The sequence below is a fragment of the Neophocaena asiaeorientalis genome, unplaced genomic scaffold (genome assembly GCF_003031525.2).
Source record: "Neophocaena asiaeorientalis asiaeorientalis breed wild unplaced genomic scaffold, Neophocaena_asiaeorientalis_V1.1 scaffold38, whole genome shotgun sequence".
NCBI classification, from domain to species: Eukaryota; Metazoa; Chordata; class Mammalia; order Artiodactyla; family Phocoenidae; genus Neophocaena; species Neophocaena asiaeorientalis.
This window is the reverse complement of record NW_020174556.1, coordinates 356,178-370,369: the sequence shown is the minus strand read 5'-3', so window position 1 is coordinate 370,369 and position 14,192 is coordinate 356,178. Positions and strand designations below refer to the sequence as shown.

The window sequence follows — 14,192 nt, the reverse complement described above, 5'->3', positions numbered from 1 at the left end:
AAACACATATAGTCTGAAAGTGAGAGGCTGGAAAAAGATATTTCATGTAAATAGCAACAAGAATGCTGGGGTAGCAATACTCATATGAGACAAAGTAGACAGTAAAACAAAGTGTATGACAAAAAGAAGGGCTTTATATAATGATAAAGAGATCAATATAAGAACTGTATATAAAACTCACTAACATATACATACCTAAAATAGGAGCATCTACATATAGAAAGCAAATATTAACAGACATAAAGAGAGAAACTGACAATAATACAGTAATAGTAGGAGACTTTAACCACCCACTTACATAACTGGAGAGATCATTCAGACAGAAAATCAATAGGGGAAATACGGCAAAATCAATACGGGAAAAGTAGTCCTAAAAGACACATTAGACCAGTTGGGCTTAATAGATATCTATAGGACATTTCAACCAAACACAGCAGAAAACACATTCTTTTCGAGTGCAAATGGAACATTCTCCAGGATATATCACATGCTTTGCCACAAAGAAGTCTCAACAAATTTAAGAGGATATAAATTATACCAAGTATTTTTTCTGGCAACACAGAATGAAACCAGAAATTAACTGCAGGAAGAAAAATGGTAACAACACAAAAATACATGGAGACTAAAAAAAATGTTACTAAAAAAAAAAAATGGGTCAATGATAAATCAAAGAGAAAATCAGAAAATACCTTGAGACAAATGAAAAAAACCCCACAACCTTCCAAAACCCATGACATGCAGCAAAAGCAGTTCTAAGAGGGAAGCTTATAGTGATATAGGTCTATTTCAAGAAATGAGAAAAATCTCAATTAAACAACCTAACCTACCATCTAAAGTAATTAGAAAAAGAAGTATAAACAAAGTATAAAATCAGCAGAAAGAAGGAAATAACAGAGATTAGCAAGGATATAAAAAAAATAGAGGCAAAAAAGAAGAAAAACCAATGAAACCAAGAGCTGTTTTTTTGAAAACATAAAGTTGATAAGCCTTTAGACAGTCTCATCAACAACAATAAAAGAGAGGACCCAAATAAACAAAATAAGACATGAAAAAGGACAAATAACATCCAATATGACAGAGACACAAAAAATCATAAGAGAATACTACAGCTATATGCCAACAAACTGGAAAACCTAGAAGAAATGGACAAGTTTCTAGAAACATGCAACCTTCAAAGACTGAATCAAGAAGAAATAGACAATCAGAACAGACCAATCACTAGTAGTGAAATTGAATTTGTAATTAAAAAAAAAAAAACTCCCAGCAAACAAAAGTCTAGAACCAGAGAGCTTTACAGGGGAATTCCAGCCAACATATAAGTAAGAGCTAATACCTATCTTTCTCAAACTATTCCAAAAAACTGAAGAAGAGGGAACACTCCCAAATTCATTCTATAAGGCCATAATTACTCTGATATCAAAACCAGGCCAAAAAACTACAAAAAAAACACCAAAATTAGAGGCCTTTATCTCTGATGAATACAGATGTAAAATCTTCAACAAAATATTCAATGATACATAAAAAGGATTAAAAACCATGATCAAGTGGGATTTATTCCAGGAGTGCAAGGATGGTTCAATACCCAGAAATCAGTCAATGTGACACACCACATTAACCAAGTGAAGGATAAAAGTCACACAATCATCTCAATAAATGCAGAAAAAGCATTTGACAACATCCATTCATGATAAAAACTCTCATCAAAGTAGGTATACAGGGCACATATCTCAACATAATAAAGGTTGTTTATTACAAACCCACAGCTAACATCATATTCAACAGTAAAAAGCTAAAAGTTTTTCTTCTAAAATCAGGAACAAGACAAGGATGCTCACTCTCACTGCTCCTTTTTAACATAGTATTGGACGTTCTAGCCAAAGCAATCAGGCAAGAAAAAAAAAAAAGAAAAGAAAAGGCATCCAAATTAGAAGGGAAGTAAAACTGTCATTATTTGCAGATCACATGGTAGTATATACAGAAAATCCTAATGTCTCCATCAAAAACTACAAGAACTAATAAATGAATTCAGTAAAGTTGTAGAATACAAGATTAATATATAGAAATCTGTTCTTTTCTATACACAAGTAATGAACTATCAGAGAGAGAAAGCAAGAAAACAATTCTATTTTCATCAAAAAGAGTAAAATTCCTAGGAATAAAGTTAACCAAGGAGGTTAAAGACCTGTAATCTGAAAACCATGCAACACTGAAGAAAGAAACTGAAGATGATACAAATAAATGGAAAGATCCCATGTACATGGATTGGAAGAAATAATATTATTAAAATTACCACACTACCCAAGGCAATCTACTGATTTAATGCAATCCCTAACAAAATACCCATGACATTTTTCACAGAACTAGAACAAGTAATCCTAAAATTTATATGGAACCTCAAAAGACCTCAAATTGCCAGAGCAATCTTGATAAAAAAAAGAGTAAAGCTGATTTCAGACAATACTACAAAGCTACAGTAATCAAAACAGAATGGTACTGACACAAAAAAAGACATGTAGATCAAGAGAACAGAATAAAGAGCCCAGAAATAAACCCATGCACCTAAGGTCTACCACAAAGGATGCAAGAATATACAATAGAGAAAAGACAGTCTCTTCAACAAGTGGTGCTGGGAAAACTGGACTGATCCATGTAAAAGAATGAAATTAGAACACTTTCTCACACCATATACAAAATTAAACTCAAAATGGATTAAAGACCTAAATGTATGACTTTAAACTACAAAACTCCTAGAAAAGAACATAGGCAGAATACTCTTTGACACAAATTGTAACATTCTGAGAGATCAGTCTCCTAAGGCAAAAGAAATAAAAGCAAAAATAAACAGGACCTAATTAAACTTAAAAGCTTTTGCATAGCAAAAGAAACCATCAAAAAAAAAAAAAAAGACAAGACAATCTACTGAATAGGAAAAAAAATTTTGCAAATGATTTGACCAATAAGGGGTTAATATCCAAAATATATAAACAGCTCATGTAACTCAATATCAAAAAACAAAACTACTGGGGTTTCCCAGGTGGCGCAGTGGTTGAGAGTCCGCCTGCCGATGCAGGGGACACGGGTTCGTGCCCTGGTGCGGGAATATCCCACATGCCATGGAGCAGCTGGTCCCGTAAGCCATGGCCGCTGAGCCTGTGCATCCGGAGCCTGTGCTCAGCAACAGGAGAGGCCACAACGGTGAGAGGCCCGCGTATCGCAACAAAACAAAACAAAACAAAACTACCCAATCAAAAAGTGGGCAGAAGACCTGAACAGACATCTTTCCAAAGAAGATATACAGATGGCCAACAGGCACATGAAAAGATGCTCAACATTGCTAATCATCAGACAAATCAAAACCACAATGAGGTATCACCTCATACCTGTCAGAATGGCTATCATCAAAAAGACCATAAATAACACGTTAGCAAGGATGTGGATTAAAGGGAACCCTCAGGGCTTCCCTGGTGGCGCAGTGGTTGAGAGTCCGCCTGCTGATGCAGGGGACGCAGGTTCGTACCCTGGTCCGGGAAGATTCCACATGCTGTGGAGCGGCTGGGCCCTTGAGCCATGGCCGCTGAGCCTGCACGTCCGGAGCCTGTGCTCCGCAACGGTAGAGGCCACAACAGTGAGAGGCCCGCGTACCGCCAAAAAAAAAAAAAAGGGAACCCTCAGTGCACTGCTGCTGGGAATGAAAATTGGTGCAGGCACCATGGAAAACAGTATGGAGGTTTCTCAAAAAACTAAAAATAAAACTACCATATGAACCAGCAATTCCATTCTTGGGTACATATCTGAAGAAAACAAAAACACTAATTCAAAAAGATACACACACCCCAATCTTCACAGCAGCATATATACTACAGCCAAGATATGAAAGCAACCTAAGTGTCCATCAAGAGGTGAACAGATAAAGAATTGTGTGTGGTGGGTGCTTGTGTGTGTATATATATATACACACACAATGGAAAATTCCAGTAAAATGTGTTATCTAATTAAAATTTTAGTTATTTTCACTACTGAAGCTTTTTGTTTCAATAAACCATTAATTTTCTTCTTTAGAAACAGAACAAATGGGGAATAACTGTTCAATACATGAATTACTATTATGATTCAGAAGCAGAAAAATTTTATTTTAAAAAGATAACCAAAAATATATTTAGAATATGATTTGTGTATGATTTCAACGTGATGAATCAAGTGATAAAAGATTAAGTGGACTCCTTCAAAATCTGTGAAAAATTATCCCTATGTGCAAATCCAGGAAAATGAAACCTATGCCTTTGTGGAAAATGCGTATCTTCTCTAGGTAAACACACATGAGTAGGTCTTTAATATAATTTATTGACCTCTATTCTCCCCAGTGCCTAAATCACACCCTTGTAATAATACAAGTAGTCTTAACTCATTTAGTTAACTCAGAACAATGCAATATAATCATTGTAGATGGTTCATTGATTTATTAAAAACCATGATACTTGGTCAATTATTTTATATTTTCATGCACAACATACCACAGAAATGTAAGGTAAACTCTTTTCACAATAGTTTCCTGTGGGTTTTAAAGAGACATTTTCTTTTATTCGTATTAAATAAGCTCAAGGTTAAGAAATGTCAACACAGCAGGACAAACAAAATGTTTAAATAGAATTATTTTAAAATATTATACAGCTATACTAGTGGCAGCTTTACATTCTCTCAATTCAGAGAAAGAAATATTCTTCCACAAGATGAAGTTTTAAAATTTCCTCAGAATGCTAATATTTCAGTCTTTGCATGATTATACTAGCCACTTAGACAAACTACATGGGCCAACAAAAGTCTCAAAGGAAATTAGAAAACAGTTTGAACTGAATTAAAAACACAACATAAAAGTCATGGGTTGTAGCTCATGCAGTAACTAAAGGGAAATTTATAGCAATAAATGCTTAGATGAGATAAAAAAGGATTTGCAATCGAAAACTTAAGTTTCTCCCATTAAAAATCTTTTATAAGAGAAAGGAAAATAAAGTCAAAGCAAGCAGAAGGAAGTCAGTAATAAAAGTAAGACCAGAAATCAGTGACTTTGAAAACAAAAAGTAATAGAAAAAAATAATTGAAATCAAAAGCTGGTTCTTTGAAAAGATCAGTAAAATTGATAAACCTCTAGCAAAACTAAAAGCAAGAGGGGAGGGGAGCGGGGGAGAGAAGGAGAGATGAGACACAAATTGCTATTATCAGGATTGAAAAGGGGATATCATTACACACCCAAGAGACATTAAAGGGATAGTAAGGGAATACTATGAACATTCTACACACATATTTTCAACAACTTAGATAATTCATTGAAAACAACTACCAAAATTATCCAATATGAAATAGACAACTGGAATTGTCCTATAAACATTAAAGAAACTGAATTCATAGTTAAATTCACCTCTTTCACCCACCCCCACCCCCAAAACCTCCAGGCCCAGGTAATTTCATTACCAAATATTTAAGAAAAAGTAATATTAATTCTTCACAATATTTTCCATAAAACACAACAGGAAAGAACAATTCTTAATTCATTTTATAAGGCCAGCACTACCATGATATCAAATCAGAAAAACACTGTACAAAAACAGAGTAAGCATCAGGATAATATCCTTCATGTACAGAGGCAAAAAAACAAAGAAACTAAAAAAACTCTCAAAAAATACTGGCAAGTAGTATCCAGCAATATACAGAAAGAAAAATACAAAATAACAAAGTATTTATACTGTGGGAATGAAACACTGGCTCAATATCTGATAATCACTTAATATTCACATTAAAAACACATAATCATATCAGTTGATAGAGAAAAAGCATTTAACAAAATTCAACATCCACTCATGATAAAACTTTCAGCAAACTAGGAATAGAAAAAACTTCCTCAGCCTGATAAAGGGCATCTACCTAAAACCCATACCTAACATAATACTTAATGGTGAAAGACTGAGTGCTTTCCTCCTAACATCAGGAAAAAGACAAGGATACCTGCTCTCATCGCTTCTACTCAACACTCTACTAGATGTTCTAGCTCACTCAATAACACACACAAAAAATAATCAAATTGGAAAGGAAGAAATAAGACTGTTTTTATGTGCAGACATGATCATCTAAGTAGAAAACCCAGTGAAATCTACAAAACCCCTGCTATTCCTGATAGGTAAAATTAGAAAGGCTGTAAGATATAAGATCAACACCAAAAATCAATTATATTTCTATATATTATTCATGAACAAATGGAAATTAAGACTTAATAAAATAATACTATTTACCAACAGTATAAAAATATAAATACTTAGGGATAAATCTGACAAGAGATGTCAAAGATCTGTACTATCAACAGCACAAGATATAAAGTCAAAACAAAATCAATTATGTTTCTGTAAACTAGCAAAATACAATTATAAATCAAAACAATTTTTTAAACTAACAATAACAGAAAAAGTACATACTTAGGTATAAATTTAACAGTATATGCACACATTCTGAATGCTGAAAACTGCAAAATACTGATGAAAGAAATCAAAGACCTAAATAAAAGGAGAGACATATCATGTTCATGGACTCGAAAAATAAACACAGTAAAGATTTTGGTTCTCCCCAAGTTGCTCTATTTTTTGTAAAGATAAAAATGTTTATTCTAAATTTTATATGGAAAGGCAAAGGAACTAGAATAAAACAATTTTGAAAATGAAAAATAAAGTTGGAGGAATCACAGTACCCTATTTTAATGACTTAGTATAAAGCTACAATAAACAAGAAAGACGTCTATTGGCAAAGGGAGAGACAGAGAAATAAACTGAACAGAATACAGAGTCCAGAAAAAGACCACACATATAGAGCCAGTTGATTTCTGACAAAGCTGAAAAAGCATTTCAACGGAGAAAGGACAGTGTTTTCAACAAATAGTTCTGGAAGAATCAAGCATCTCTATGCAAAACAAGGGACCTCAACCTAAATCGCACACCTTATTAAAAAAAAACTCAAAATGAGTCATAATTCTCAATATAAAACTTAAAACTATATAAATTTTATAAGAAACCATAGGAGAAAATCTTCATAACCTAGGGTTAAGCAAAGAGTTCTTAGATAGGACACCAAAAGCACGATCCATTAAAAATAAATTTGAGAAACTGGACTTCATCAAAATTAAATGTTTCTTCTATAGGAAAAAAAAAATTCTTTCTGAGAGAATAAAAGTACAAGCTACAGACTGGGAGATAATCTTTACAAATCACATACTCAATAAAGGACATACATCCAAAGTATATAAAGAACTTTCAAAATTCAACACAGAGAACACAACCCCATTAAGAAAATGACTAAAAGATTTGAAAAGATACTTCACTAAACAATATATATAAATGGCAAAATAAGCACTTGAAAAATGGTGAACATCATTAGGGAAATGTCATTAGGGAAATGCAAACTAAAACCAAAATGTGATACCATTATGTATCTATTAATGTCAATATTTTAAGAGTACCACGTGTTTGTGAGGATACACTGCAAAAGGAACTCTCATACATTGCTGCTTGGAATACAAAATAGTATAGCCATTCAGAAAACAATTTGACAGTTACTTACCATATGATCCAGCAATCCCACTCCTGGACATTTACCCTAGAGAAATGAAAGCTTAGGTTCACACAAAAACCTGTACATGAATGTTTATAACAGCTCTATTCATAATTGCCAAAACCTGGAATAACCTACCTCTGCTCAACAAGTAAATGGATAAATTGTGGTTCACTCATACAATGGAATACTATTAAGGAATAAGAATAACAAACTAGAGATATATGCAACAACCTGGATGAATCTCACAGGTAATTATGCTGAGTAAAAGAAGCCAGTCTCAAAACATTATATACTATGTGTTCTAATTTTATAACATTACATTATTTTATAAAATTATCAAAAAGACAAACTAAAGTAATGGAGAACAGATCAGTGGTCTTCAGGAATTTGGGATGGGACAAGGGTGTGATTATAAAGATATAATCATGGCACAATTATGAAGGCACAAGGGAAATTTGGGGTGGGGCTGATGGAACTGTTCTGGACCCCCACTGTGGTTGTTGTTATATGAATCTATACATATGTTTAAATTATAATGCTGTATGCCAAGAATAAATCAACTTTATTGCATGATAATTAAAAAAGAAAACCAAAACCAAAAAGACTGTGTTGAATAAAAAAAGGGTTTGCTCAGCACTCTTTCCCCAAAGTAGATACTCAATTAACATTTGCTGAACAAAAACACTGAAAACTGGCTGTAGTTTCTGCTTTAACAATAATCTCATTTACATCCCTAAGCTTCAAAAATTTAAGTAACTTTTTGTAGCATCATTAACATTTTCTGTCATGGTATCTGCCACAGAAAGATGTCTAGTTTACACACAAAAAAATTTTAAATGTCAAATGAAAGTCAGAAATCTAGATATCCCAACCAATTATTTTAAACTTTAAAAAGATTACCATTAATAATAGGTAACTTTTTCTTTATATCTTGTATGCATATCTTTCTCATTAAAAAAGGGGCAGGATCTGTTTGGAAGTCATTACCCAAAGGCATGATATACAAAACAGATATCTGATATCTGTTTTAGAATCAACTAATCTTTATTAAACATTAAACAAGCTGAATAGATAAGCCATTAATTTTTCTCGAATATCAACTCTTCCTAGGACTTATCCTTTTCCTTGAATTAGTAAAACTATTAAAAATTTTTCTTCCTTCTGACTCAAACCACAGTGTGTACTCACACTGTGTATTCATGTCATTTCTATGCTGCTACCTGTTTTTAGATTTTCTTTGCTAAGGACACGTTGGGCATTTGTTTGCCTGTAGCTCCTGTGCAATCAACCAAACCTATTAGGATCCCACCATATCATTCCTGTACTGACTTGTCACAGGTCTGACTAAGACTCATTCACTTCGATCAGTTAGCTAAGCAGATTGGTTAAATCACATGTGTGTGAATGAATAAAAGCACCCTTATCAAAAAAAAAAAAAAGAGGACCATTAATTTTGGTCTTACTTTGCTTTCAACTGTGTGAAAAAGAGTGTTCCTATGCTAGAAAATGATTAAAAATATAACAGGTTTTCAGAAGTACCTAGCCTAAGAATTATATACATTTTGAAAATTGTAAAAATGTTATTTGCATATTTACAGCACAGAACAAGTATAATTTTCATACTTCTTTGAACTCTCTATTTGTTAAGAGAATTATTTTAGAACCCTCCACATTGTTTTTAAGGTATCTGTTCTGTTCACTTAACATATGATCATCTCCAATTTATCTAGGTTTAAGTCAAATTTTCAATAAAATTTTTGAATTTTACAGCTTTGATAAGTTAAACTATAAAGTATATTATAATGGTGCTAAAACATATTCTTTTTTACATCCTACAGTATATGCTTTGATGTCACATTACACCATCATTTGCAAAGAAACCAAATTGAAATGCTTTTCTCAGAACCCAGTCAAAAATACAAAAACAATTACTTATACTATCTAACCAAAAGATGAAAAATACCTAACATGATTGAGGCACTTAATGCAGTAATTTTATTTTATTCAGTCCATGACTAGAATCATAAACAATAATGAGTTTGCTTAACTAAGAATAAACTATTATGTAAAGTTGTAGCTTTCTGTATTTTAGCTCTGAGGACACTGTTAATATTCAATATACCAATTAATAAGGACTGCTATCTATTATGACCAAATAATGAAGGCAATTTGCAAAAATAGTTTATACAGAAATAAGCTGGTCCTCAAACTTCTAAATTTTCATAAGCACCTCATCCACTGGTTTTAATTGGTTTCCTCAGTGCCTAATATTGGTTTCCTTCACACACCCCACCCCTGAACATATCAATATAGGTATAGGAGTTCAAACCACAGAGAAACACCCTCTCCTATAAAATTACAGTAAGGGTCAATTATCCTTTAGATAATTTTCACAATTTAGCACAGTTAACCATATCTGGCTCATGTGGGCACATAATTAAACAGGGCTCCTTGAAAATATCCATTTAAACTAAATGTAATGAAAGTGAATGAATTTGTCACTACATTGGATTTACTTAGGGAAACATTTTTGTTTCAATGTAACCTGAAAAAACAGCACTGCAAAACAATCCTAACATGAATATATTTAAAATGTGTATGACAACCTAGTCTCAATATCATGAGATGAATGTTCCTATAAAATATTAGCAAAATTGGGAAAAACTTCACAAAAGGTCATTTTCTGAACATGTGTAAGCACAGAGACATGGTTATACATGTCAGTTATAACAGAGCTACATGATCATTAAGTTCACTTGGGAGAAATGTCATTTCAAAAATCACTCAAATCAAGTTTTTATAATATAGGTAACTCAAAGTTACCTCCTCTCCCCAAAGCCTGACATTTATAATACAGAATTTTTAGTAAACTCTTAAAAATTACCTGCTTCTGCAGCCATCTTTCATGCCTTCGTTGTTTCCGTCTCAGATTCTTCAGCTTGCTCTTTTCTCTCTTACTGAGCCTCTGATTAATGGCACCCAATGAATAACTGCCTGAGTGCAGGAAGTCCAGAGGAGAGAGCTGCTCTTCCTGGTCTGGGGCCTCCAGTGTGCTCCTGCTAGCTGAGGGCAGGTCCATCAGGAAAGTCAGGTTGTTAGAACTAGCATGGCCAGAGTACACTGCAGAAGCTTCTAGACCACACTGAAATTCTCCTCCTCTTTGTGTCTGGGTCTCACGGGGAGTCACTGAAAATCTTTGCAGCAGCATATTAGGATCAAAACTGGATGAAATCTGAAAGGAACGGTTATTTTTACTCGATTCTAAAGGCAAGCCCGAAAGGTCAATAGGCTGCGTTTCATTTAGCCTGGGATACACAGTAGTCTTACTATGGATTTCATATAAAGTGGGTAATAAAGTCAGTTTCTCACTGATGTCCAGATCCAAGCTATGTGATTTTCTATGAAAAGCTTTCGTAGTGCATCTGCCAGTCAAAAGCTGCGGAACAAAAAGCTGACATTTTGGATCTGCTTTGAAGAGCAGTTTTTCGTTCTTCATCTTGAAATACGTTGACCGTACCTCCAGGCAGAGTGCTTCCGTTAATCTTCCAGGACCATTATTATTTTGGGCCATGTTTAAAAGCCCGTGATTTCTGTTTTTGGAGGCGTCACCTGTCAGCAGAGTTTCCTTGTCACAACCTGACTGAACTCTAGGATGTGACAAGTATTTCAGCGAGGGTCTCATTAGTCGGCCTGACCGTGTTGGCTGATAATCGGTCCGGCTTTTGGAGAGATGTACAGCTGCAAGCTGGCCACAGGAACATTTTGGAGTGCTGACAAAATTAAAGCCCCCTAAACGGGCCCCACAGAAAGGGCAATTCAGTTTTCCAACTGTCCACTGGGCCTACAGGTAATAAAGGAAAATAAAAACAATTCTTTTTTTGTAAAGTAACCAAAGAGAATGTGAGCTGTTTTTTTGTTTGTGGTTTTATTGTTTGTTTGTTTGTTTTTTAAAGCCGACCACATGAAAGTTTTCTATGCCACAGAAAAGGCCAGCATTCTGTTTTCTGATTAGTAGACAAAACAGTCTACCAGATGGAAACAAGCCTTCCAATAAATAGAGATAAGAAGCTCCAAAGGTCTAGAATGATAACATATTGCACATCACACCCATCTAAACGATACTCCTAAGAATTCTAAAAGTCTCTTAAACAATAGGCTGAATATGGATACAGTGTGAACTAATGAAAAGAAAAATACACTATGGAACCAGGAAGCAAATCAGTCTACAGAGCTTAATTTGCAAGTAAAATCTCACAGAAAAGTGTCTGTTTTGATACACTTCTTGCATACCAAGCACTGTGGGAGGGAACTTTACCCAACCAACAGAATAAAGCTCTTCCTGCCTTTTTACATACAACCAAAAGATATTGGTTTCATACATCAGTTACTTCATTTTCTATATTCAGATTACAAATTAATAATGAACTAACTTAAAGTTATCTTTTCAACAGAGATAGTAGGACATCTACAGTGTCCTAATACATTTCCTAAAGTTCAGGACACTAATAAGCAGTGCACTGGCATTTTCCCAGGAAATCATTACAATGTGAGAATGGATGCAAGGGATATCTAGCTAATGTTATTCTTTAACAAAAAAAGTAAGCTAGTCAGTGGAGAAAGGCAACTATATTGTTCCAAAATTCATATTACTTATACTTTTCTAATACTTAGCTGTTTTGAATTATGAGAAATAATGATGCCACACTGACAAGATGAATTCCTACTCATAATATTTCATTAAGGATCCTTAAAAGTGTGTTTTTTTGATACTGCTTGTGCCAATAAGAGTCATTAATTTTCCAGTTTATTTTACATTTGTGTAATGAGACACATAGGATATTTCATTCACTCAATAGGTACTGTTCTAGGTGCTGGGGATATAGTACATAATGAACAAAATATAAAAACTTCAGACTTCATAGAGTTTATATTCTAGTAAAGGAGCTAGGTAACTAACAAGATCAGTAAGCCCTTTGTGTGTGTGTGTATATATATATGCATATGTGGGTAAGCGTATGAATGTGTATAATAATTTATATATGTCATATATACTTAAGCATATTTAAAGTTCTATATATCACTTATAATGTGTGTGTAAAACATAGATAGGTATATAAAGTAGAGAAGGGAGAAAGGAAGTGTTGAGAGTGGTAATAGTGGGGAGAGGCAGCTGATAGACTGGCTAGGCAATGCCTCACTGAGAATAAAGACCTAAGGAAATAAAGAAACAGGTGAGTAGTTGTGGGAAGAAAATTCAAGGAAGGGGAAATACCAAGTGCAAAGTCTGAGGTATAAAAGTACTCAGAGCACTCCAGTAATAATGAAGAAACCAGTAAGTGTAATCAAGTTACACACCCTTTCATGTCTCTTGAAACAATGCATCCAAGAAAAATAGCTCTAAAATGAGGACAAAAACTTTCTGAAGGTAGTATATTCTTAATTTTACTCAGAAACTATGGAACTTACTTTTTGTATTAGGCTGTGTATCCACTCTGGAAGGGCTTCTACATCCATATGCCACACATGACAAATATTTTGATCATCAGCTGAATCATGTCTATCCTGTTATATCAAAATGCATGATATTAGTCATGACTAGTCAGAATTTATTACACAAAATTCAAGTTTGAGTAAAACACAAAAAAATATTTTCAATTTTAGATAGGAAGGAAATACATGCTGCCCTCCTCTCCTTACTCCCATTGCCAAAGAGACAAACCCAGAAAGAAAAGGTGTTTTCTTCAGGGAATAGCCACGTTTAAATTGACCAAAAAAAACAAACAAACAACAACAACAACAAAAAGATTCCTCCATTTCATTGGGTTCATCATATTAAATTAAAAATTGAGCAGAAAGTTACTGAATGGACAAATCTGGTGCCCTATTTTTTCTGTGTGTGAGTAAAAATACTACCATTCATGACAACTTTCCCCAGCCTTCAATCTCTGATTCTGTCTGGATTCTAATGACAGAATAAAGGAGTTGCTGTATTCTCTATCAAGATGCTCAAGAAAAGTTTAAGAGAATGGGAGAAGAGGAATAATTGTACAGGGAGCTAGAAAGGCTTTGACTAAATTTCAGCTGTGTAAGTACAACAAAAATTTCAAAAAGAGACAATTTTAGCCTTTTGAAGTAGGTTTGTAGAAATAAATGTGATATATAGTTGAGACACGATGACTTCTCAACATGTCAAAAAAATTCAGGGCAGGCCAGGGTGAAGATATGTGGTTCTTTACTACCTCTGTGATGGCAGGACAGCTGCTTTACCTCTCTGGCTCTCTGTTTCTTTTCCCGTAAAACACAGCTACATAACTGCTCAGGTCCCTTCTGGGTCTACAGAATTTCATTCTCTGAAATGACAGAAAGGGCTGATTGACAAGAACAGCACAAGGGTAGGCTCCTGTCCATATATCCATTCCCAGGATCAGATTTTAAACAGAAGTAGCTCTGCAAGTTGCCAAAGAATAGTTCTCTTTTATATTTCCAAAGTGGTTGCACTACTAGTTACTATAATCAGGTTATAACAAAGTAACAAACAACAAGGAAATTATTAAGCATGACTTAGAAGTTTGTATTCACAGTACTATGAATGAAAAAGGACT

General features: G+C 34.0%; 1 protein-coding gene across 1 annotated transcript in view; it reads right to left on the bottom strand.

Annotated features, from left to right (window-relative positions):
* The window catches only part of RNF180 (ring finger protein 180), a 251,854-nt gene that overhangs the window by 210,455 nt on the left and 27,207 nt on the right, over window positions 1-14,192 (bottom strand). Inside the window, exons 2-4 of the mRNA XM_024757495.1 lie at window positions 13,057-13,152; window positions 10,475-11,431; window positions 7,597-7,632 (exon numbers count right to left, since the gene is read on the bottom strand). Of these exons, the coding sequence (XP_024613263.1) occupies window positions 7,597-7,632; window positions 10,475-11,431; window positions 13,057-13,152 (1,089 nt within the window). The remainder of the gene's footprint in view (window positions 1-7,596; window positions 7,633-10,474; window positions 11,432-13,056; window positions 13,153-14,192) is intronic.